Source organism: Tachyglossus aculeatus, chromosome 6 (genome assembly GCF_015852505.1).
Source record: "Tachyglossus aculeatus isolate mTacAcu1 chromosome 6, mTacAcu1.pri, whole genome shotgun sequence".
Taxonomy (NCBI): domain Eukaryota; kingdom Metazoa; phylum Chordata; class Mammalia; order Monotremata; family Tachyglossidae; genus Tachyglossus; species Tachyglossus aculeatus.
Window position 1 is genome coordinate 21,753,802 of NC_052071.1, and position 25,097 is coordinate 21,778,898.

At 44.8% G+C, this 25,097-nt stretch overlaps 2 protein-coding genes across 9 annotated transcripts in view; both read left to right on the forward strand.

The window, feature by feature from the left end:
* Positions 1–3,483: 3,483 nt before the first annotated feature.
* On the forward strand, positions 3,484–9,708 carry LOC119930107. The gene is made up of 3 exons (XM_038748580.1): positions 3,484–3,677; positions 5,918–6,074; positions 9,209–9,708. The coding sequence occupies exons 1-3, from the start codon at positions 3,593–3,595 to the stop codon at positions 9,687–9,689; spliced, it is 723 nt and encodes a 240-aa protein (XP_038604508.1). The 5' UTR covers positions 3,484–3,592; the 3' UTR covers positions 9,690–9,708.
* Positions 9,709–24,051: 14,343 nt separating this feature from the next.
* The window catches only part of ATP11C (ATPase phospholipid transporting 11C), a 138,726-nt gene continuing 137,680 nt past the window's right edge, over positions 24,052–25,097 (forward strand). For 7 of the 8 annotated variants that reach the window (XR_005451626.1, XR_005451627.1, XR_005451625.1 and 4 more), the window contains exon 1: positions 24,054–24,175. Coding sequence is in view for 5 of the 8 variants with exons in the window: in XM_038748576.1 (XP_038604504.1) it covers positions 24,149–24,175 (27 nt within the window). In the remaining 3 variants the exon portion in view is untranslated. Of the gene's footprint in view, positions 24,176–25,097 lie in introns of all 8 variants that reach the window. The other variant, XM_038748573.1, reaches the window with a different exon arrangement.

Consider the following 25,097-nt stretch of genomic DNA (forward strand, 5'->3'; position numbering starts at 1 on the left):
ACTTTGCATCTAGTAGCCCATGAAATACATATCTAAAAAGAAAAAAAATCTCCAATTTTTAAAAATTATTTTGCAGCTTTTTCCTTATGTGCTCAAAGTACCTTTTTTAGAATGTAATACCTTAGATTGGATGGTTTGGAGGCTTCTCTCACCAGCGAGAATGCTAAATTTACAATTAATCATTATTGCAGAGTGGCTCTACCACATACACCATCAGCACTGTTGTCTACTTATCCTCTACTTGATCTCTAATACTAGTTTTCTAGGAAGTAATCAGTAATGCTATCCAAAAACCTTATCTCCAACTTCTTCTCAGAGGATAATCTCCTACTGTAACTGCTCCAATTTTATTACTTCCTTAACATTGTCCACCCTTTCCTCATTATCACATGGTCTATTTAGCAGTCCTACTCGAATATTTTTGTTAAATTCAGTGTTTCTTGCCCCTAAGGTTTCCAGACAAGAAGTGGACAGTGTCAGCCGTCTCCTCAGAGACCAGCACCCATTTTTGTCTTTATTGTTTTTAGCCTGGCAGCAACCAATCTGTCACTGAGTTTATTGAGCGCCGCTGAGTGTGGAGCACAGAGCACTGGGGATAATTTAATAGATGTAGGAGACATGATCCGTGCCCACAAGGAGTCCAATCTGAAATGGGAACAGACATAATTGACAGGAGGAAGACATGCTTCAGTAGCAGGGGATAGAAAACAATATGTGCAAGAGAAGTTTGTGAGTGCTCAATGAATACGGCATTAGCGTTTCCTAAACCAGAAATTACGGGTTCAGATCTCATCTGGAATGCAAGCATTTTTTTCCTTCTAAGCTGTAAACCCATTGTGGGCAGGGAGCATGTCAACCAGCTCTGTTATAGTGTATATTCCCAAACGCTTACAGCAGTACTCTGCCCACAGTGAAGAACTCAATAAATAGAACTGATTGATTGGTAAAGTGCTCAGGTGGTACAGAGGTACTTAGATGAGAACTGACAACATGGGGAGAAGGGAAATTAATCAGGGATAGCTTCTGAGAGGTTGTGGAATTTCAGAAGGACTTGAAGAAAGGAAGAGCCAGCCAGGAAGGATGTAAACCAGAGGCTGGAGGTGGGTAAGTTAAAAACAACGTACTATATTTAAGCACTTGGGACAGTACAGGATCGTTGGTTTAGGAGGAATGCTAAATCTGACTTGATGTGTTGTAGGAGGCCCAGCTGGCCCATCTCCCGGTGGCAGCCCCTTTTCATTCAGTAGAAGCAGCCGTGCCTGGTGGCTAGAGCATGGGCTTGGTAATCAGAAGATCGTGGGTTCTAATCCCCAGCTCTCCCCTTGTCTGTTTTGTGACCTTGAGCAAGTTGCTTCACTTCTCCGTGCCTCAGTTCTCTGTAAAATGGGGATTAAGACTGTAAACCCTATATGGGACAGGGACTGTATTCAACCTGGTTATCTTGTATCTCCCCAGGTCTTTAGAACAGTGCTCAGCACATAGTAAATGCTTAGCATTTACCTCCATTACCTCCTCAAAAACCTCCAATGGCTACCGATCAATCTGCGCATCAGGCAGAAACTCCTCACCCTGGGCTTCAAGGCTGTCCATCACCTTGCCCCCTCCTACCTCACCTCCCTTCTCTCCTTCTACTGCCCAGCCCGCACCCTCCGCTCCTCCACCGCTGATCTCCTCACTGTACCTCGCTCTCGCCTGTCCCGCCATCGACCCCCGGCCCACGTCCTCCCCCGGGCCTGGAATGCCCTCCCTCTGCCCATCCGCCAAGCTAGCTCTCTTCCTCCCTTCAAGGCCCTGCTGAGAGCTCACCTCCTCCAGGAGGCCTTCCCAGACTGAGCCCCTCCTTTCCTCTCCCCCTCATCCCCCTCTCCACCCCCCCGTCTTACCTCCTTCCCTTCCCCACAGCACCTGTATATATGTATATATGGTTGTACATATTTATTACTCTATTTATTTATTTATTTATTTTACTTGTACATTTCTATCCTACTTATTTTATTTTGTTGGTATGTTTGGTTCTGTTCTCTGTCTCCCCCTTTTAGACTGTGAGCCCACTGTTGGGTAGGGACTGTCTCTATGTGATGCCAATTTGTACTTCCCAAGCGCTTAGTACAGTGCTCTGCACATAGTAAGCGCTCAATAAATACGATTGATTGATTGATTGATTGATTAGCAAATACCATTATTATTATTATTAGGAGATGGGTGTAAGGAGGAAATTACAGTGATGGTGCCATAAAACCAATGTTTGAAAGTTTGAAGAGAGGAATGGATAACATTGTAAGGCTTTTTTTAAACAGAAGAGATTTGTGCAGAAGGACATTTTAGGAAGAGTGAAGTCTAGAGTGGAAAGGTGGGAGTCTGGACCCAGAAAGACCACAGATAAAGACCACTAATGCAGTGATCTAGCTGAGATATGACAAGCATCTGGAACAGGGTAGTCAGAAGGGGGTTATCAGAATCATCAAGCATTCCAAATCACTCTATTTTTTTTTGTTCTAGCATTAGCAAAGAAGTATTGGCATGTTTTGGTTCTGTTTTCACCCATTTCCACCTTGCCCAATTAATAAAATGTTTCATTTGCTCTCTTCATTTACCTTGAATGCTCTGTTTGCATTTCCCTCTACAATCTCTCAGCCCCTCCTGCTATTCAGTGAGTTATCTCTGGAGTTTTGCAAATCAGGGTTGTGTGCTTTTTTGTATTCACTAGCTTTCTCCCAACTTTGCAGACATATAATTATAGCTGTTAAAAATTCATGATTTAACTTGGAGCTGTATTACTGTATACCATTAAAGGCATTTGAGTGCTTACTGTGTGCAGTGGACAATACTTAAGCACTTGGGAAAGTACAATACAATAAACACAATTCCCACCCGTATGGAAACTAGAGCTAAGGTTAGAACTTGTAGAGAGATGAGCCTGAAGGTGTTTGGGTTTCAGCATAAATTATTTTGTGCACTGAAAGTGAGAATCAGTAACTTTAAAATTCAGGGGTGCTTACTTTATCAGTATGCAATGTAGAAAGTGGTATTCTTACCAGTTACTACCATTCTCTGTGCCTGTCCTGGATTTCACAAATTTTCAGTTATAGTTCTTTTCTGAACATTGGGTACATATGCGTATGATTTATATTGCCTTATTGTTATTTCCTACAAATTGATTTCTGGGACCTGTGTATAGATAACAGAAATTTTTTTCTCTTCAGTCTTAAGTAGAAAAAACATTTCTGGACAGCGAAAAGCTTTTCTAGGAGTTTAGAAATAATCAGTCCCAAGGATTCTATACACTTTAAAAAAATCCATTTCCCGCCTTCTTGGGCCTGGACACACTTTCTTCAATCCATGCCCTTCCAACTGACACTTTTTTAATCTTCTAGATTTTAGTTCAAGTTTACATGTGAAGGAAAACTTAACTGATTTTATTAAACATCGTTTCATTTTTTTCCCCTGACAAGATTGTGCTGTCACAAGTCTTATAAAAAGATAGTGATGTCATAATATATTGGATTCAGTCTACTAATCTCCAGTGACATTCTAAGCTCCAATGGAAAACAGTGTCCAGATGTAGCGTCGACTCACAGCTAAAACATTCAACATGGATATTTATTTCAATAACTTTTTACTGTTCTCTACTTGGATGAATTGTTACATCGCAGCAGGCAAACAGGGAACTCCTGAAGGTGTGTGACATTAAATTAAAATCTATAATTAAAAATCTATGTACAGCATCAGTAAAATGTTATGAACATTGAAATTTCACGCTTATAAGTTTTCTAGTCTAGTTGAAAGGACACTGGTATGATCTGGAAATCAGGAGGCCTGGGTTCAAGTTCTAGTTCCATCTATAACCAGCTAAAGTAGGTCAAGACCTATCTACTCACTTTCTGCACTCCTTATCCCAGTAGAAACAACTGGTAGGAATGGGAGAGTTTGAGAGGCACTCTAAGCCAACCAGTAGCATTGTAATTAATTTTTCTGCACAGGTTTTCAATCCTGAAATCTCAGGTCCGAGGCTCAGCTGTTGTTTCTCACGGGAGACTGTCATTGCTGGGTTTTGAGATTTTTCTCAGCCAACAACTGATGTAGTGCTTGTTCCTAGAAGACCTAGTAGATGGTTTTTTTTTAATGGAATTTGTTAAGCAACCTGAATCAAGCACCGATCTAGCCCTGGGGTAAATTCAAATTAATATACCAGTATCAGTATATGGGTAGCTGTATCATATGGGGCTCACAGTTTAAGTTGGAGGGAGAACAAATATTTAAATCGCATTTTACAGATGATGCAGTTGAGGAACAGAAAAGGTGATTTAGGCAAGGATGCACAGCAGGTAGTTAGTAGGGATTAGAAATGAAGTCCTCTGACACCTAAGCTCTTTCTACTAGGTCACTCTGCTTCTCTTACCTTAGCGTTATCTTCCCTTAGATTCATTTAACAGGGGTATTTATTGTGTCCAAGGCTAGGATCCAGCCTAATTAAAGTTGCCACTCAGTTCTTGAAATCTTTTCCCAAAGCAAAAGTTGTAGATCTGGGAATTGTTGTGAATCTTAGAGGGCACCAACCCTTCATCATTCAAAGGTTTCCGACCCTTATCGCCCCCTTCTTTCTTCTCCCCTTCTCCATCCCAGCCCGCACATTCCGCTCCTCTGGTGCTAACCTTCTCACTTGGGCCTCGTTCTCGCCTGTCCCGCCATCAACCTCTGGCCTGGAATGCCCTCCTCAAATCCTCCAATCAAACTTCCCCCATTCAAAGCCCTACTGAAGGCTCACCTCCTCCAGAAGGCCTTCCCAGACTAAGCCCCCCTTTTCCTCAGCTCCCTCTCCCCTCCCCATCGCCCCAAATCACTCCCTTTGCACTACCCTCCTTCCCTGCCCCACAGCACTTGTGTATATGTGTACATATCCACAGTTCTATTTATTTATATTAATGCCTGTTTACTTGTTGTGATGTGTATATATATATATAACTCTGTTCCCTTGCTCTACCTTCCTTCCCCAACCCACAGCACTTGTGTATATATATACATATATATACAAATCTATAATTCTACTTATTTATATTAATGTCCGTTTACATTGTTTTGATGTCTGTCTCTCGCCTTCTAGACTGTGAGCCCATCGTGGGCAGGGATTGTCTCTCTTTGTTGCTGAATTGTACTTTCCAAACGCTTAGTACAGTGCTCTGCACACAGTAAGCACACAATAAATACGATTGATTGAGTGAATCCAGTAACGCAGACCACTAAGCTCTTTCCAAACCAATTTCAATATACAGCTGCTCATCACTTAGATCAAGTGGCTGATACTCTGTGCTGACACTATGAATCATCAAATGGATGGCAGTACTTTAAATCAATGCTATTTATTGAGTGCTTACTGTGTGCAGAGCACTATACTAAGTACTTTCACCTGAGACCATCCCAAACAACTCATGAACGGCTAGGAATGGAGAAGCTTTAAGATGTGAGGAGGATGACAAGGGACGGGGACTTTCTCCCCATTACCCTTTTTTTAAACTTAACATGTGGGAATGTTAGCCTAGTTCCTAAGAGGGACTGCTTAATTGGTTGTGGCTACTATATTTCCAGTGGCAAGAGGGACTTCTCTATCTCAGCTTCTGGTTTTTAAGGGATATTCAAAGAGGCATATGGCTGGAAGAGTGAAGAGAAAGGAGGGTATTTGGCTTGAATCCCAGAACAAATCCTGGGTATGAACATTAGTTTTCCTGAGACTATCTGTTTCTTTTATCTTGGTTTATTAGGACTTAGAGCATATGCCCAGCAGACTACCATAATAGTATTACTGATTTGGGGGTTTTTTTAGCTTTAGCATTCAGTTATACAGAACTTCACCTCCCCTAGGTAAATATAAGCCAAATTATTCTGTTGTCTAATTCCATCTGGTGATCCATCTCTTTGACAGGGGTTTTTGGAAAAGAACATGAAGACAGTGCTATTGATTTTAAGAGTGACTTAATCATTGCCATGATGACTGTTCTTCTGTTGCTGGCATTCATAACCATAGCCTGTTGCTGTTTCTTTCACTGCAAATGTGTGACTGACACTGTTCCCAAAAAAGTGTAAGTTTTGTAATTAGAATTAAAATGCTATTATTGTCCTGTGTGGTTCACCTTGGATTGGAGAATCAGAGTCTCTTCTCCACAAATCTGTCATTGACTTTGTAATCAATATTGAGTCTAGTGGAACATAACTTTATAGAAATAGAGGCCTAGGTACGTTTTGTTTGAATAATTGTTTGGGAAAAAAAGCACTAGGGGCAGGACAGTGGATTTTTTGTTAATGTTAAATTGCTTTCCAGATAAATCATTCTCTTAAGACTATATTAATACCGGATCTCTTATTGCATGCGTGTTAGAGCTAAGAGTATATTCCAACACTTCAGCTCTCAGATACTGTGGTTGAAAAATTGAGTCAGACTAGAAATCATTTCTTCTTTCTCTACTTGAGAAAAGAAATAGGCCAGATAAAAACTCTGCTGTACAAATATAGTAACAATGGGTTTGTTCTTGAAACTCATACTTGCCTCTGACTGATTCTTCTCAGTCTCTCAAACTGGTTCCTCCTCTCCCACCCACCCTTTAACTCTGAAAGTCCCTCAAGGCTCATTTTGAGCCCCCTTCTTGTCTCCATCTACACCCACTTCCTTGGAGAACTCAGTACCTCTCAAGGTTTCAACTCCCATCTCTAGACGGTAAGCTCACTGTGAACAGGGAATGTGTTTGTTTATTCTTGCATTGTGCTTTCCCAAGCACTTAGTACCCAGTAAGTGCTCGATAAATACGATCAAATTAGTGAATCTCTATGCCACTAATTCCCAAATCTGCCTCTTCATCTATGACTTCTCTCCTTATCTGCAATCTCACATTTCCTCCTGCCTTCGTGACATCTCTACCTGGATGTCCCGCGGACACCTGAGACTTAACATGCCCAAAACAGAACTTCTCACCTTCCCACTCAAACCCTGCCTTTCCCCTGACTCTCCTATCTTTCACTGTAGACCTCACCACTATCCTCTCTGTCTCACAAGCCCATAACTTTGGCACAGGGAAACAGCATGATGTCGTCGTCCCCCAACCCCCGAGACTGTGAGCTCATTGTGGGCAGGAAATATCACTTTTTGTTGTTGTATTGTACAGGCTCTGCCCACAGTAAGTGCTTAATAAATATAATTGAATGAATGAATATTGAAAAGGGCTTGGGTTTGAGAGTCAGAGGACTTAGTTTCTCATCCCTATTCTGCCATTTGGCTGCTTTGTGACCTTGGACAAGTCACTCAACTTCATGCCTCAGTCTCCTCATCTGTAAAACAGGGATTCAATACCTGATCTCCCTCCTACTTAGACTGTGAGACCCCCACGGGACAAGGGACTGTGTCGGACCTGATTAATTTGTGTCTACCCAGCGCTTAGAACAGTGTTTGACACATAGTAAATGCTTAATAAATACTGTTATTATTATCGTTATTATCATCAGCTCATCTTTCTTATTCAGCCCGCATATTCAGTGTCACCAAATCCTGTCAGTTCTTCCTTCACATCAGTAAAAATGCTTTCCTCTCCAACCTAGCAGCTACTGCGCTGATCCAAACACTTATATCCCACCTTGACTACTGCTTCCTGTCTCTTCCCACGCCAGTCCATATTTCACTAGGCTGCCCAGCTCATTCCGAAAAACTGTTCAGTCCACATCGCCCTGCTCCACAAGAACCTCCAGGGTTGCCCGTCCCCCTCTGGATCGAACACAAACTCTTTACCATTGGCTTTAAGGCATTGGATCAGTTTTCTTCCTCCTACCTGAGCTCACCAATCCCTTACTTCACCCAACTTGCAAACTCCACTCCCCTAACACCAGTCTGCTCTCCATACTTTGATTTCATCTATCCTGCCACTGACCCCTTGCTTACACCTTCCCTCAGGCCTAGAATTCCCTCCCCCTTCATATCCCACAGCCCACCAGTCTCCCCACCTTGAAAGCACATCCCCTTGACCATCATCATCAATCGTATTTATTGAGCGCTTACTATGTACAGAGCACTGTACTAAGTGCTTGGGAAGTACAAATTGGCAACATATAGAGACAGTCCCTACCCAACATTGGGCTCACAGTCTAAAAGACCAGCTCTTCTCTGACTAAAGCCCTCATTTCCCCTACCCACTCTCCCCCCTATGTTGAATATGTACTTGGCTGTTTACCCCTTAAGCACTTTGTTGCTCATCACAACCCCACAGCACCTATGTAAATATCCTTAAGCTATACCATTTCCTTATTTTGTTATTTATTTTAATGCCTGTCTCCTCCCGTAAACTGTAAACAGTTTACTGTGGGCAGGGATCTTGTCAAACTACTCTTACTTTTTACTCTCCCAAATACTTAGTACAGTGCTTTGCGCACAATATATCATATATTAACTGATTAATTGATTGATTGCCCCAAAGTGTAGGAATGCTTTTCTCTAAACTGATCAGGCTGCTCCTTTTATATTTTGTAAATCTAAAGACTGAACATAGGTATTTGGTAAGGAGCGACTTTCAATTATTCCCCTGATTTCAGTAATCAATCTATCGTATTCATTCATTCAATCGTATTTATTGAGCGCTTACTGTGTGCAGAACACTGGACTAAGCTCTTGGGAAGTACAAGTTGGCAACATATAGAGACGGTCCCTACCCAACAATGGGTTCATCACAGTCTAGAAGTCTTATTGAGATCTTAACTGTGTCCAGAGCACTGTACTAAGCACTTGGGAGAGTACAATGTAACAGAGTTGCTAGACATGTTCCCTGCTCACAACAGCTTACAGTCTGAAGTATGGGAAGGAGGTGTAGAAGCGGGGAGTATATTTGAAAAACTTAATGCCAAAGGTATCTTATTTGGTACTATGGTAAAATTGGAATCCAGACAAACTTTAACAGGAAAACTCCAAAAAACAGAGAAAACCTATTCAGAGAGAAAAGGAAAATTGTGGGTGTATTAAACTGGACCTAAAAAATGTGAATACGTCTTAGGACAATTTTACAAGAACTTGTAAAGAAAATTTTACTACACTAAATTTTATTAACGGTGCAGGAAAAGTCTCCTGACATCCATCTCTCATCACCTTAAGATCTGAATGCAGAAATTCTTCGGTGTTCTCAAGATGAAGCAGTATTTTTCTTGCCTTAAGTTGTTTTAATTCAAACTTCTATATTTTTAGGACCACAAAGAAAGTAGTCCAGTCTATTGACATCAAGACTCTACCACTTGGCAAAGAACAGTACACTGAACTTAACTCAGAGTGTAAAGCCATGACCAAGCCTGGGCTCATCCATCTTTCTCAATCTGATACGTCAAAAAAGCAAACTGCATCATATTATAGACGCCATGGTATTACAATGACTTTCTCCAACCCGCCTGCTTTCACGTGTGTAAAACAGTCTCTCTCTGATGATCGTTCAGATCCGGATTGTAGAATGGACCACTTAAAAAACCTTTTCAGTCAGTCAAAACATCCTTATTCCTTATTCCCTTGTGAGAGCTTTTTAGATGCCTCGGGTTATTGTTCAGCAAAACTTGTAGATGGTGGAAATCACACATATAGTGAAGAAAATTCAGAAGAGGATGAAGAAACCATATTTTGTCCCTCTGAAACTCAAATTTTTATATCCCTCAACTCAGATTCTTCTGAAGATGATTAAGAAAAAAAATGCCTTGCTATGAAAATATGCAGCTTCTTGTGCTATTTTATAAGCTTACTGGCAGGGTAAAAGTCCACATATAGTATCAACTTTAAGATACTTAAGGCATTTTTACTTAAAGTATTGGAAGGCAGCTGTTAGTAAAGTAAGTAGAAAATGCACCACTTTTAGCCAAATTATTGTTTGAAAGGCCTGAGTTCCTTTGAAAATGGAATTTTACTTTAAAACAATCATAATTGTATCCAACCCGATTTGCTTGTATGCACCCCAGCTCTTAGTAAGTACGGTGCCTGGAGCATAGTAAGTGCTTAACCAATGACATAATTATATTTGAGTGTCTACTGTGGGCAGAGCACTCTAACAAGTGCTGCCAAGAGTAGAATAAAACAGAATTAGTAGTCGTATTCACTGCCCAAAGGAGCTTACAATCTAGAGGAGGAGAGAAACATTAAAATAAAAGCTATGTACATAAATACTGTGGGCCTGAGGGTGGGGTGAATATCAAGTGCTTAAAGGGTACAGATCCAAGTTCATGGCTGATGCAGAAGGGAGAGGGAGTAGAAGGAATGAGGGCCTCGTCAGCGATGGCATCTTGGAGATGTGATTTTTAGGAGAGTTTTGAGTGTGGTGAGCATGGTGGTCTGTCCTATGTGAAGGGGGAAGGAGTTCCAGACCAGAGGGGAGATGATAATAATAATAATAATGGTATTTGTTAAGCGCTTACTATGTGCAAAGCACTGTTCTAAGTAAGCGCTGGGGAGGTTACATGGTGATCAGGTTGGCCCCATGGGGGGCTCACAGTTTTTATCCCCATTTTACAGGTGAGGTAACTGAGGCCCAGAGAAGTGAAGTGACTTGCCCAAAGTCACACAGCTGACAGTTGGCGGACCCGGGATTTGAACCCATGACCACTGACTCCAAAGCCCGGGCTCTTTCCACTGAGCCACGCTGCTTCTCCAATGTTAGCAAGGGACCAGCAGTGAGCACGCAGTTTGGGTTTCAGTAGGAAATCGGTAAGGTTATGTAAGAAGAGGCGAGCGGATTGTCTCAAAGCTGATGGTGAGGAGTTTCTGTTTGCCGAGGTAGATGGACAACCACTGGACGTTCTCGAGTGAGAGATGTGGATGAGCGGCATTTTCAGAATAATGATGCAGGTAGCAGAGTGGAATATGGACTGGAATAGGGAGAGGCAGAAGGCAGGGTGGCCAGTGAAGGGGCTGGTACAGTAGTTCAGGTGGGCCAGGGTAAGTGCTTCGATCAGTATGGTAGCTGTTTGGATGAAGAGGAATGGGCAGATTTTAGCAATGTTGTGAAAGAAGAACTGACAGGAGTTGGTAACAGATTGAATATGTGCATTCGATGAGAGACGAGGATAAAACCAAGGTTTCAGGTTTGTGAGACGGAGTATAGTGGTGTGGTCTACAGTGATGGGAAAGGCAGGGAGATGCTAGAGTTTGGGTGGGAAGATGAGTTTGGTTTAAGATATGATAATGATAATAATGTTAAGTGCTTACTATGTGCCAGGCACTTATCTAAGTGCTGGAGAAGCAGCATGGCGTAGTGGATAGAGCATGGGCTTGGGAGTCGGAAGGTCAAGGGTTCTAATCCCGGCTCTGTCACATGTCTGCTGTGTGACCTTGGGTAAGCCATTTTACTTCTCTGGGCCTCAGTTCCCTCATCTGTAAAATGGGGAGTAAAACTGGGAGCCCCATGTGGGACAGGGACTGTCCAACCCGATTTGCTTGTATCCACCCCTGTGCTTAGTACAGTGCCTGGCACAATAATAATTATAATTATCATATTTGTTAGGCACTTACTAGTGCCTGGCACATAGTAAGTGCCTAACAAATATGATAATAATAAGCATTATTATTATTACAAGAGAATCAAGTTGGACAGTTATTGTTTGAGGTGTCACTGGGACGTACAAATAGAGAAGTCCTGAAGGTAAGAGGAAATGCAAGACTGCAGAGAAGAAGAGACGTCAGGGCTGGAGAGGAAGATTTGGGTATCATCTGCATTGAGGTGGTAGTTGAAGCCAAGGGAACAAAGGAGTTCTTAATAGGAGTGGGTGAAAATGGAGAATAGAAGGGGCCCTAGAACTGAACCTTGAAGGACACCCATAATTAAACGGAGGGAGGCAGGAGTGGCGAGAGAGAGATAGAAGAACCAGGAGAGAAAGTGTCAGTGAAATAGTTAGATAATGTTTCCAAGAAAAGGGGGTGGTCCACAGTGTTGCACGCAGCTGAGTTTAAGGGGGATTAGGATGGAGCAGAAGCCATTTAGAGAGGGCACTTTCTGTGGTGCGAAAGGGGTGGAGGCCAGGAGTGAGGGTTTCAAGGAAAGACATAGAGGCGAGAAAGTAGAGGCGGTGGGTGTTGACAATTCACTCAAGGAGTTTGAAGAGGAATGGTAGGAAAGAAGTATGACAATAACTGAAGGAAGCCTGAGGTCACGAGACCTTATTTCATTGCTCTTTTCCATGAAAGGAAGAGATTTAAGGGACAGGCCGTCCCTGACCAATAAGGATCCTGGAGGCATGCTCCAGTCCGGGTTAGGGTTTCGCACTAGTAGTTCATTCTCGGAGGATAGACTACCGTGACTTCAGTCTAGGGGCCTCACCCTACCCTCAGAATTGTGACCCCTCCTGAATTTGCCTATGTAGCTGCTGCTTGGGACATTTTGAAGATGGCAGTTTCTCAAAATGTTTGCTGCATGACAGCCTGTGTTAGCATGAATGGCTATTAAAGCACTTATCCTGTCCTGCCTTGATTATTGCAGCTGCCTCCTCACTGACCTCCCTGCCTCCTGTCTCTTCCCACTCAGTCTGTTCTCCCCTCTTCTGCATGGATCATTTGTCTCAAATGTTCAGTCCTTGTTTTCCCCCCTCCTCAGGAGCCTCCAATGGCTAGCCGTACACCTCAGCATGAAACTGAAACCCCTTACTGTCAGCTTCAAAGCATTCAATCAGCTAGCCCCCTCCTACCTCACCTCACTCATCTCCTATTACAGCCTATTACAGGGGCAAGCTGTGCCCCCATCTCACCGCCATGGACCCATTTCCCACGTCCTCCACCTACCCTGCAACTCCCTTCCCCTCCATTCATTCATTCATTCATTCATTCATTCAATCCTATTTATTGAGCACTTACTGTGTGCAGAGCACTGTACTAAGCGCTTGGGAAGTACAAGTTGGCAACATATAGAGACGGTCCCTACCTAACAACAGGCCCACAGTCTCCACATATGCCAGGCCCCGACTCTCCCCACTTTCAGAGCATTATTAAGGTTGCATCTCCTTAACTTCTCTGTGCATCAGTTATCTCACCTGTAAAGTGGGGATTAAGACTGTGTCCAACCTGATTAGCTTTTATCTACCCCAGCACTTAGTACAGTGCTTGGCACATAGTGCTTAACAATATCATTAAAAAAAAAACCCTTAAATTGGCACTTTAATACATCAGGTGATAAGCATTTATACCTTAAGCAGGTGAAAATATTAACTATTTTACGAAGGATTTCAGTTAATTCAGGGACAAGAGATGGATAATGGCTACCAAAGGGAAAGGTAAGATGAAGAGGAAAAACTAAAGGACATTAAATGGTAAGTTTCTAAACATTAGGATGAGGATGAATGCGGTCATCACATTGACTCTACAGACATCCTGTTGTAACTGCTGGTGGGAATCACTGGGATAGATGGATTAATGATCCAACTGGGAAATGGCCTTTCTTTTTTACCCTCATTTGACAACCGATTTCAAAGACAATCAGTTATTCTGCAAATACCTCAGAGGTATCGTGGGGAGCTATAAATTAATGATCATAAAGTGCTATGAAGTGATTAAATAATGAGCTACTGTAGAAGCCTTATGGTATTTTTTTTATTTTGATTGGGTCTCAGTTGTAGCTTTACTAGTTTGAGCTGGCATTATCTGATAGGAATATACTAGAGAAGTAAATACTGACTCTTAAGCACCCTAAATTCTGTTTGGTTGCCACAGGCAACCTTAGTAAACACCAGCGTGGAACACATCAGTTCCAAGAACCAGGGAATGGAAGCAGAAGGAGAAAACTTTCTCTCAGGTGAAAATGAAGTTCCGACTGTAAGTACATGAAACTAATGGAACTGCGTTCTTATTTTTCATATCAGGATTTTAAAGTTAAGCGGGTCTGGTATGGGCTAATATGGGTCAGTTCGCGGCTTGGAGGACTAGATTAAAAACAGTGAGGGAGACTGGAACACCAATTGCATCTGTGCTGCTGGCTGGAGAGAAGCAGACGTGGTGATAGGGCTGTGGGTGTCTGACTTCTTCCTGCTCCTGGGAGCTGCAGAGGCACGGAGAGGCGGGATAATTTTTTCTGCCATGAAACAGGCCCTGGTCGTCCGGTGTATGGAGATCAGTTGTGGGCTCATCCTGCTGATGGTATTTTAGGACTAGGGCGAATCAAGCAAGAGTTGCTGGCAGCGGGTAGACACCCAGTGCGGCTGAGGGCTCCGTGGAACCGGCTGATGTTTGACTTGGAGAGAGGGGAAGATGGAAAACATACACAAGAGCCCGAGAGAAATGGGCCTACATCTCAACATTTTCACGAGGCAGAGGGCTTGTGAAACCCAGTCTGGAGGAAGTGGAATCCATAGGAGATGGGTGAGAAGCAGTGAAGTTTGAAGGAGAGAAGCAGAGCAGGAAGTGGTGGGGGTCTCACCACTTTGTCCCAACAAGCTGCAGCCCGGCCAATACACCACTTAGTGCATCTGACCTCGTTGATCTACTACAACCCAGCCTGCACACTCCACTCATCTAGCACCAACCTACTTTCTGCACCTCTGTCTCATTTGTCCCACTACTGAAACCTTGTCCGTGTCCTCCCTCTGGCTTGGGACTCCCTCCCCCTTCAAATATGGCAGACCACCACTCTCCCCACCTTCAAAACCCTCTGAAAATCACATTTCCTTCTAGAGGCCTTCCCTGGCTAAGCCCTTGTTTCCTCTATTTGCCCTCCCCTCACCATGGACAATGCTCTTGGCTACATACCCTTAAAGCACTTTGATACTCACCCAAGTCCCACAACACTTAAATATACTCATACTCCCCTATCTGTGATTTCTTTTAACGTCTGCCTCCTCTTGTAGACTATAAACTCCTTGTGGTCTGGAATCACATCTATCAACTCTACTGTATTGTGCAGTCCCCTGCACAGTAAGTGCTCATTAAATGCCACTGATTGATTAATGAGTTACCCTCCTAAGTAGAAGGTGGTATGGGGGGGTGGAAAGTGCCAAGACCCAAAACGGATGGATGGCAGGTGTCAAAGACTGCAATAAGTGGGCAGGGAGAGATGGTGGGATCTATAGGAGGTTGGCAGGAGGTCCCAGCTGAGCACACAGGAGGCAGGAAGTAGGTGCCCCAGTATGGCCACAGACAGGCGAGAGATATTGAGGCCTAGGACTGGAAGGAGTCACAAGAGCCTGCTGACAAGCTCTGGCCCTTTGCTAAGCTGCATGTCACAGAGGCTAACTCAGAGGAGAGAGATGAGAGAGGCTCGGAGGAAGGGAGGTGATGGTGGCTAGGAGCAAGAAAATGAAAGATACTTGGATAAAGGGGCGAGATGAAACAGAACGGAGTGTGGGGAGGAGAGAAAGAGAAGTGAGGGAGGAGAACATGGGACCATGGCCCTCCTGGAAAGCTATTAGTTCCCTCTTCCTTTAATCTTTGGGGCAGGGACGATGTCTGAAGCCAGGCCAACTGGAAGTAATGCAGCCTAGATGATGGCTTCACTTGTGGCTCGTCCTTCACCTCGCTGATTGGGCCAGCTCAGGTTTCTTTGACTCATCCCACTCAGAGTCTGCTGGGACGGGCTCTAACTCCCTGTGGCTGTGGGGAGTTTCTGGTTCTAGCACTTGGAGGCAGGCTGTCTGTTCATTCAATCGTATTTATTGAGCGCTTACTGTGTGCAGAGCGCTGTTGACCTTGGGCCTCTCTTCTTGGCTCTGCCCTCCTCCTGGGAAGCCCCATGTAAGTTCTCCCCACCCTAAATATGAGAAGTTGGCACCCATGAGAAGGGCATGGATGGATGGGGAGGGGAAGGCTGAAACAGAAACATTTTGGGAGAGAGGGGGAAGATCTGAGCTAAAAAGATGGATATAATTAAGAGAGGGTTATGAAGAGTGAAAGAACCCACAAAAAAGGAAAGAAAAAAAATGTTTGGAAAGGAGACCGAGACAACCTGGAGAGGGAAGGCAGAAAGAGGCAAAAATGCTAAAATACAGAAATGCTTCACAGCTATTAGCTGGTAATGAATTAATGCGCTACAGCAGTGTTAGTATACTAGTGCCAGAGAAAATTTGTCATTAAGCCTTCCCGCTAGGAATGCCAGCAGTTTGCCGACGCAATGAGGAACATTTGCTGCAGTCAGCTGACCCCGTTGTGGCATTAGTTCTATGTTCCTGGGGTGTGTAGAATCTAGGCTGAAGGCCGTTTTGTTTTTTTAGATTTTTCTATATGGAATTGCCTTTATGGGGCTACTGAATAGCGATCCATTGAACATAGTCATGAACCAAAACATCATGGATTCCAGATTAAGTCCTGGCTTCCCCTTCCTTCTGTGTCGTGTCTCTATAATAATAATAATAATGGCATTTGTTAAGTGCTTACTATGTGCAAAGCACTGTTCTAAGCGCTGAGCACTGTTCTAAGCGCTGACTGTTCTATGCACTCAGATCTGCGACCTTTGGGCATTTGATATTCACCCCATCCTCAAACCCACAGCGCTTATGTACCTATCTATAAATTATACATTATAAATTATTTATATTACTATCTGTCTCCCCCTTTGGACTTTAAACTCCCTGTGGGCAGGTATTGGGTCTACCAACTCTGTTGTACTCTCCCAAGCAGTTAGTACCGTGCTCTGCATATCATAAGCACTCAGTAAATATCATTGATGATGATGATTGATGATCTCTTTGGAAAGAGTAAAAGGGCATGAAAAATAAATGAACCGTAATTCCATTCTTTCAAATAAACCTTTCATATAAATAAAGCGGCTCTCACTTTCAAGTTGGATTAGACTATGTAACCAAGGCAATTTGCATGTTGTTTCTATGGAACCATGCAACCAGCTCTTTGTTCCAGTTGATATTTTAGTGACTAGATGTGAAGACTGTGATCTCTTTCAGCAGCAGTGTCTGATTAAGAAATAACACACCTAATAGGTTTCCCAGAATAGGGTCTGGAGAAATAAAATTCAGAATTGCATTTTTTTTTTGAATTTGCATTTTAAAAATCTGAAAGCCTGTGACTCCTGGTCCTGTCCCAGAGTAAAGGCTCCCACCCAGATTTTTTTCCATTTAATTTCTGGCTGAAAGGAAGAACCACTCAGTAATTGCTAGCAGTCCATGCAGACTCCAGGAGAATTTTGCTATATCTCTCCAGAGATTCCCCTGCTAGATAAACTACAGGAGAGAATTAATTAATCAGTGGTGTTTATTGAGCGCTTTCTGTGTGCAGAGCACTGCATTAAGCTCTTGAGAGAGTACAATCATAGTCTAAAGAAACTTCTACAGAAGTGCACCTTCCAGTTCCGTTTTTCATGTTCCTGAAAGGTACAAATCAAGTGTTAAAGAAATGAAGTACAGTCTGTCTGCCGTGATGCTGGAATTGTGTACCCTGCAGAACCTCACGTTCACGAAGACTTACATTGCCGCTTTCAACACTTTGCACATATGCACAATTCTTCCTTCCAATGTGGCATCTCACTCTATGCAGACAGACGTGTTATTGGAGAAACATTCACCCTCCTGCAACAGGAGAGAAAACATGAGTTTTGGAGGAACTGACCATGAGTTTTAATGAAAATAGAAAGTAAGTTCATAACACTCATTTTTTCAGGTCACTAACTTAAGCCTCCCCCTCTAGACTGTAAGATCATTGCGGGCGGAGAACGTTTCTACTAATTCTCTTGCGTGGTACTCTCCCAAGTGCTCTGCACATAGTAATGCTCAATAAATAGCATTGATTGATTGCAGCTGGATATGGAAAAAAGCCAGGCAAACAGCCAGGCTTTAAGATGATTGTTTTATTCTTAGCCCCAAAGCCAAATTTTGAAAATATTTTAACAAAACGAAATAATATAACCCCTTGTGCTGCCACTTTAGGAAACCCTCCTGACACTTGAATCAAGCAGCCATCCAGAAACACGATCTATGCTGAGAGTCCATTTGACACTCAATAAGTAATTATATTTGTAATATTTAAGTGCTTACTATGTGCCAAATACTAAATACTACCCCATGTACTAAATACTGGGGTAGGTTACTTGGATCTTTGACCTTTGGGCATCTATTTGCCCAACCCACAACCTCCCAACACGTATGTACATATTTTTAAATTATATAATACACAATATTTACATTAATGTCTGTCACCTCCTCTAGACTATAAGCTCACTGTGGGCACTGAATGTGTCTGCCAACTCATGTTGTACTCTCCCAAGTGCTTAGCACAATCATCATCAATCGTATTTATTGAGCGCTTACTGTGTGCAGAGCACTGTACTAAGCGCTTGGGAAGTACAAGTTGGCAACATATAGAGACAGTCCCTACCCAACAGTGGGCTCACAGTCTAAAAGGGGGAGACAGAGAACAAAATCAAACATACTAACAAAGTAAAATAAATAGAGTAGATATGTACAAGTAAAATAAATAAATAAATAGAGTAACAAATATGTACAGACATATATACATATATACAGGTGCTGTATGGAAGGGAAGGAGGTAAGATGGGGGGATGGAGAGGGGGACGAGGGGGAGAGGAAGGAAGGGGCTCAGTCTGGGAAGGCCTCTCTGCACATAGTAAGTGCTCAATAAATGTAATTGATTCGATATAAAATAATCAGATTGTACACAGTCCCTGATCCGATTTGTACATCCCAAGCGCTTAGTACAGTGCTCTGCACACAGTAAGCGCTCAATAAATACGATTGAATGAGTGAATGAATGAATCCATGTGGGGATCCACACAGTCTAAATAGGTGAGAGAACAGGTATCTTATCTCCATTTAGCAGATGAGGGAACTGAGGCACAGAGAGGTTAAGTGAGTTGCCCCCAATTACACAGCAGAACCAGGATCAGAACCCAGGATCTCTGACTCCCAGGTTCTGGCTCTTTTCACTAGGCTACCCTCCTAGCCAGCCACTTTTCAATGTGAAATAGGGAGTGTTTTTGGATCTTGCATGTCGCACTAAGGTTCATCCAGTGCCAGAAGCAACATCCCATAGAAATAAGCCAATCATAGTAAGCCCCGCAAATCTCAGTTCGGGGCCCAAAGCTATTTTGTGGCTACTGGTGGTACGGTATGATAATAATAATAATAATGGCATTTATTAAGCACTTACTGTGTGCAAAGCACTGTTCTAAGCACTGGGGAGGTTACAAGGAGATCAGGTTGTCCCACGGGGTGCTCACAGTCTTAATCCCCATTTTACAGATGAGGGAACTGAGGCACAGAGAAGTTAAGTGACTTACCAGATCACTGTCCTGGAAGCTTCAGTAAGCCTTTTTTTTATGGTATTTGTTAAGTACTTACTATGTGCCAAACACTGTTCTAAGTGCTGGGGTAGATACAAGATAATCAGGTTGGAAACAGTCCCTGTCCCACAGAGGGCTCACGGTCTTCTTCCCAATTTACAGATGAAAGAACTGAGACACAGAGAAGTTAAGTGAGTTGTCCAGGGCTGCAGAAGTAGGAATCCTCAGTGATGTTGCGGTAGGATCACAGATGTAGAAACTTTCTGGCTTGGTTGGGTGTTGCTTCTTTTACGGGGATAGCGGACACAGATACAAGACCCAACTCATTTGAAGTGATGGTCTTTGCCTCCCACTAAAGAGTTTCTAATACACATACACATCCACCCACCCACCACCACCACCCCCTCCCCTCAGTGTCCTATAAAGTGGGTTGTTCTCCACTTGGTTATCCAGAATCTTAGGGAAAGAATGCTATATGTTGCCAATTTGTACTTTCCCAAGCGCTTAGTACAGTGCTCTGCACACAGTAAGCGCTCAATAAATATGATTGATGACGATGATGAAAGCCTGTTCAAATATGCAGTTCACATAAAGATTCAATTCAGCCACCACGCGGCAGCCTAAAACCTCCTGCAAGTCCCCGTATCACGTAAAATCTTCCAAGGTTTTCTAAGAATAATATCACCATCACCCCAAGCCGGGCCTCAGACATTGCTGCATCCCAGCTGAAAACAGTCAGTTGCTGAGGACAGACTTGCATCGCACGGTGCCATGAGGAAGGGAGTGGCTTTCTCTTGGGGCAAAAGCTTTTACCAGGAAAGACTAACAATGATGTAGAAGAGAAAACCAAGCCAGAGGCCACAAACATTAAGCACAACCGCAGTACGAGGGTCAGTCTTTTGGGGTGCCCAGTTTGGCTGAGACTGATGATCGTGCATTGGCTTTTTCAGACAGGCAGACACACAAAAATAGACCATTAGCAGGGTTTTTTTCTAATGCAAAGGGGCTCACAGTTTAAGAAGGAGGGAGAATATGTTTCAAGCCGCTAATGGATAGAGCACTGGCCTGGGAGTCTGAAGGACCTGGGTTCTAATCCTGACTCTGCCACCTGTCCGCTGTTTGACCCCGGGTAAGTCACTTAACTTATCTGTGCTCAGTTACCTCATCTGTAAAATGGGGGTTAAGACAGTGAGTCCGTTTGAGACAGAAACTGTCCATCCCGATTTGCTTGTATCCACCCCAGGACTGAATACAGTGTGTGGCGCCTAGTAAGTGCTTAACAAGTACCAGAGTTATTTATTATTATTATCGGTCATTAATTCAATCGCATTTATTGAGCACTTACGGTTCGCAGAGCATTGTATCATCCCCATTTTTTGGATGAGGGTACTGAGGCACAGGGAAGTTAGTGACTGTTCTAAGGTCACCTGGCAGGCAAGTGGCAGAGCAAAACTAGGTCTTCTAGACTGTGAGCCCGCTGTTGAGTAGGGACCGTCTCTATGTGTTGCCAACTTGTACTTCCCAAGTGCTTAGTACAGTGCTCTGAACATAGTAAGCGCTCAATAAATATGATTGAATGAATGAATGATTACCAAGCCTGTACTCTTTCCACTAGGCCATAATGCTGAGAGAGAGAGAGAGAAATAGAGAGTGTTTTGGGGGAGTTGCAAAGGAAAGGAAGGGGATGAATGAGAAGAGGAGGGGAGGAGAAGGGTAAGAAGATAAGATAGGAGGTAAAGGGAGAGAGAAAAATGGGGAAGGAGGAAAGTCAGAGTCGTTTGGGGGCCGGGTCTCTGAGCAGCTGCCGGCGCCGCAGTTCCCTGGTGTAAAGAGAGAAGCAGAAAAATTTAGGGAAGCAGCATGGTGTAGTGACTAGAGCCCGGCGCTGGAAGTCAGAAAGTCATGGGTTCGATTTCCGCCTCTGCCGCAAGTCTGCTGTGTGACCTTGGGCAAGACACTCCACTTCTCTGGGCCTCAGTTACCTCATCTGCAAAATGGGGATTAAGAGTGTGAGCCCCGTGTGGGACAGGGACTGTGTCCAACCCATCTTGTATTTACCCCAGTGCTTGGCACATAGTAAGCGCTTAACAAGTACCATCCCCACCGCCCTACCTCCTTCCCCTCCCCACAGCACTTGTATATACATGTACAGATTAGGAGTATTTATTTTACTCATACATATGTGCTATTCTATTTATTTTGTTAATGATGTGCCTATAGCTCCAGTTCTATTTGTCCTGACGGTTTTGACACCGGTCTCCATGTTTTGTAGTCTGTTTCCCCCTTCTAGACTGTGAGCCCACTGTTGGGTAGGGACCGTCTCTATATGTTGCCAACTTGTACTTCCCAAGCGCTTAGTACAGCGCTCTGCACACAGTAAGAGCTCAATAAATACGAATGAATGAATGAATGTTGTTGGGTAGGGATCAACATGTTGCCAACTATATGTTACCAACTTGTACTTCCCAAGCGCTTAGTACAGTCTTTCTCTGTTGCCTTGTCCTTCCCAAGCGCTTAGTCCAGTGCTCCGCACACAGTAAGTAATCAATATGATTGAATGAATGCATGAATGAATGTGAGCCCGTTGTTGGGTAGTAATAATAATAACGGTGGTATTTGTTAGAGAAGCAGCGTAACTCAGTGGAAAAGAGCCCGGGCTTTGGAGTCAGAGGTCATGGGTTCAAATCCCAGCTCCGCCCATTGTCAGCTGTGTGACTTTGGGCAAGTCACTTCTCTGGGCCTCAGTTACCTCATCTGTAAAATGGGGATGAAGACTGTGAGCCCCATGGGGGACAACCTGATCACCTTGTATCCTCCCCAGCGCTTAGAACAGTGCTTTGCATATAGTACGTGCTTAACAAATACCAAAATTATTATTATTATTATTATTATTAAGCGCTTACTATGTGCCAAGCACTGTTCTCAGCACTGGGGGGGGGATACAAGGTGATCAACGTTGTCCCACATGGGGCCCACAGTCTTAGTCCCCACTTTACAGATGAGGGAATTGAGGCCCAGAGAAGTTAAGTGATTTGCCCAAGGTCACACAGCTGACAAGGAATCAACATGTTGCCAATTATATGTTGCTGACTTGTACTTCCCAAGCGCTTAGTACAGTCTTTCTCTGTTGCCGACTTGACCTTCCCAAGCGCTTAGTCCAGCGCTCCGCACACAGTAAGCGCTCAATCAATACAATGGAATGAAGGAGTGGATAATAATTATTATTGCCATTAATGAAGGTTAGGCCTGTAGAGAAGCATAGTGGCTCAGTGGAAAGAGCCCGGGCTTTGGAGTCAGGGGTCATGAGCGACGTGGCTCAGTGGAAAGAGCCCAGACTTTGGAGTCAGGGGTCATGAGCACATAGTAAGCGCTTAACAAATGCCATTATTATTATTATTATTATTTTATTATGAGTGGTGTGGCTCGGTGGAAAGAGCCTGGGCTTTGGAGTCAGAGGCCATGAGTGGCGTGGCTCAGTGGAAAGAGCCTGGGCTTTGGAGTCAGGGGTCATGAGCACATAGTAAGTGCTTAACAAATGCTATTATTATTATTATTATTATTATTATTAGCGGTGTGGCTTGGTAGAAAGAGCCCGGGCTTTGGAGTCAGAGGTCATGAGCAGCGTGGCTCGGTGGAAAGAGCCCAGGCTTTGGAGTCAGGGGTCATGAGCACATAGTAAGTGCTTAACAAATGCCATTATTATTATTATCATTATTAGTATCATCATTATTATTATGAGCGGCATGGCTCGGTGGAAAGAGCCCGGGCTTTGGAGTCAGAGGTCATGAGCGGTGTGGCTCAGTGGAAAGAGCCCGGGCTTTGGAGTCAGGGGTCATGAGCACATAGTAAGTGCTTAACAAATGCTATTATTATTATTATTATTATTATTATGAGCGGCGTGGCTCGGTGGAAAGAGCCCGGGCTTTGGAGTCAGGGGTCATGAGCACATAGTAAGTGCTTAACAAATGCTATCATTATTATTATTATTATTATGAGCAGCGTGGCTTGGTGGAAAGAGCCCGGGCTTTGGAGTCAGAGGTCATGAGCGGTGTGGCTCGGTGGAAAGAGCCCGGGCTTTGGAGTTAGGGGTCATGAGCACATAGTAAGTGCTTAACAAATGCTATAATAATAATAATAATAATTATTATTATTATTATTATTGTGAGCGGCGTGGCTCTTTGGAAAGAGCCCGGGCTTTGGAGTCAGAAGTCATGAGCGGTGTGGCTCGGTGGAAGGAGCCCGGGCTTTGGAGTCAGGGGTCATGAGCACATAGTAAGTGCTTAACAAATTCTATTATTATTATTATTATTGTAAGCGGCATGGCTCGGTGGAAAGAGCCCGGGCTTTGGAGTCAGGGGTCATGGGTTCAAATGCCCCCTCTGCCACTTGTCAGCTGTGTGACTTGGGGCAAGTCGCTTCTCTTCTCTGGGCCTCAGTGCCCTCATCCGTTAAATAGGGATTAAAACTGTGAGCCCCGCCGTGGGCCAACCTGCTCACCTCTGCAGCCGTTGGAACGGTGGTTTGCGCGGAGTCAGCGCTTAGCAAATGGCATTATTATTGTTGGGGTTGGTGGGGTTGGGCGGCCTGCGGAGGGGCCGGACTACAGTTCCCAGCCTGCTGTCGGGGGGGGGGGGGGGGGCGGGAAGGGAAGGCAGGGCACATGGCCCCGCCCCGCAGCCAAGAGGGGCGGCAGTTTGGGAGCGAGGAAAGTAGGAGGGAGGAGGAGAGAAGGCGGCGGGGCGGGCGGGCGGCTGGGCCCGGCTTTGGTCCCGCCGCCCGCGGAGGGAAGGCCGGAGGGCTGCGCGGTGCCCGGTGCTCGGGGGAGGGAGGGCGGACCATGAGGGCCGCGGCCAGGGGACCCGCAGAGCCGCAGTGACCGACAACCACCCCGGCACACCCACCGGCACCCCCACGGCCTCCGCCACAAGATGTTCCGCCGGACCATCAATCGCTTGGTAAGGACCAGCGCACCGGGGTCCCCCCTCCACGGGCCAGGGACCGGGCCTGCCCGGGGCCGGGTGGCAGGCCAGGGGCTGGCTCTGCCACCGGCTGGCTGGCTGTGTGTCTCTGTGTGTGTGTGTGTGTGTGTGTGTGTGTGTGTGTGTGTGTGTGTGTGTATGGCTGGGACTGGGTGTGTGTCTGGGACTGGGTGTGAGTGGAGGCAGGGTGTGTGTCTGGGCCTGGGTGTGTGTGGAGGCTGGATGTGTGTGGAGGCAGGGTGTGTGTCCGGGACTGAGTGTGTTTGGAGGCAGGGTGTGTGTCCGGGACTGAGTGTGTGTGGAGGCAGGGTGTGTGTCTGGGACGGTGTGTGTGGAGGCAGGGTGTGTGTCTGGGACTGGGTGTGTGTGGAGGCTGGATGTGTGTGGAGGCAGGGTGTGTGTCCGGGCCTGGGTGTGTGTGGAGAAGGGTGTATGTCTGGGACTGGGTATGTGTGGAGGCTGGATGTGTGTGGAGGCAGGGTGTGTGTCCGGGACTGAGTGTGTGTGGAGGCAGGGTGTGTGTCTGGGACGGTGTGTGTGGAGGCAGGGTGTGTGTCTGGGACTGGGTGTGTGTGGAGGCTGGATGTGTGTGGAGGCAGGGTGTGTGTCTGGGCCTGGGTGTGTGTGGAGAAGGGTGTATGTCTGGAACTGGGTATGTGTGGAGGCAGGATGTGTGTGGAGGCAGGGTGTGTGTCCGGGACTGGATGTGTGTGGAGGCAGGGTGTGTGTCTGGGACGGTGTGTGTGGAGGCAGGGTGTGTGTCTGGGACTGGGTGTGTGTGGAGGCTGGATGTGTGTGGAGGCAGGGTGTGTGTCTGGGCCTGGGTGTGTGTGGAGAAGGGTGTATGTCTGGGACTGGGTATGTGTGGAGGCTGGGTGTGTGTGGAGGCAGGGTGTGT

What these genes read in the sequence shown, in the direction of transcription:
- LOC119930107 (XM_038748580.1), top strand. Translation starts at nt 3,593, where the DNA reads ATGGATATTTATTTCAATAACTTTTTACTGTTCTCTACTTGGATGAAT. An exon ending in CAAACAGGGAACTCCTGAAG is followed by an intron (nt 3,678 to 5,917) that starts GTGTGTGACATT and finishes TCTCTTTGACAG; the next exon opens with GGGTTTTTGGAAAAGAACAT. An exon ending in GACACTGTTCCCAAAAAAGT is followed by an intron (nt 6,075 to 9,208) that starts GTAAGTTTTGTA and finishes CTATATTTTTAG; the next exon opens with GACCACAAAGAAAGTAGTCC.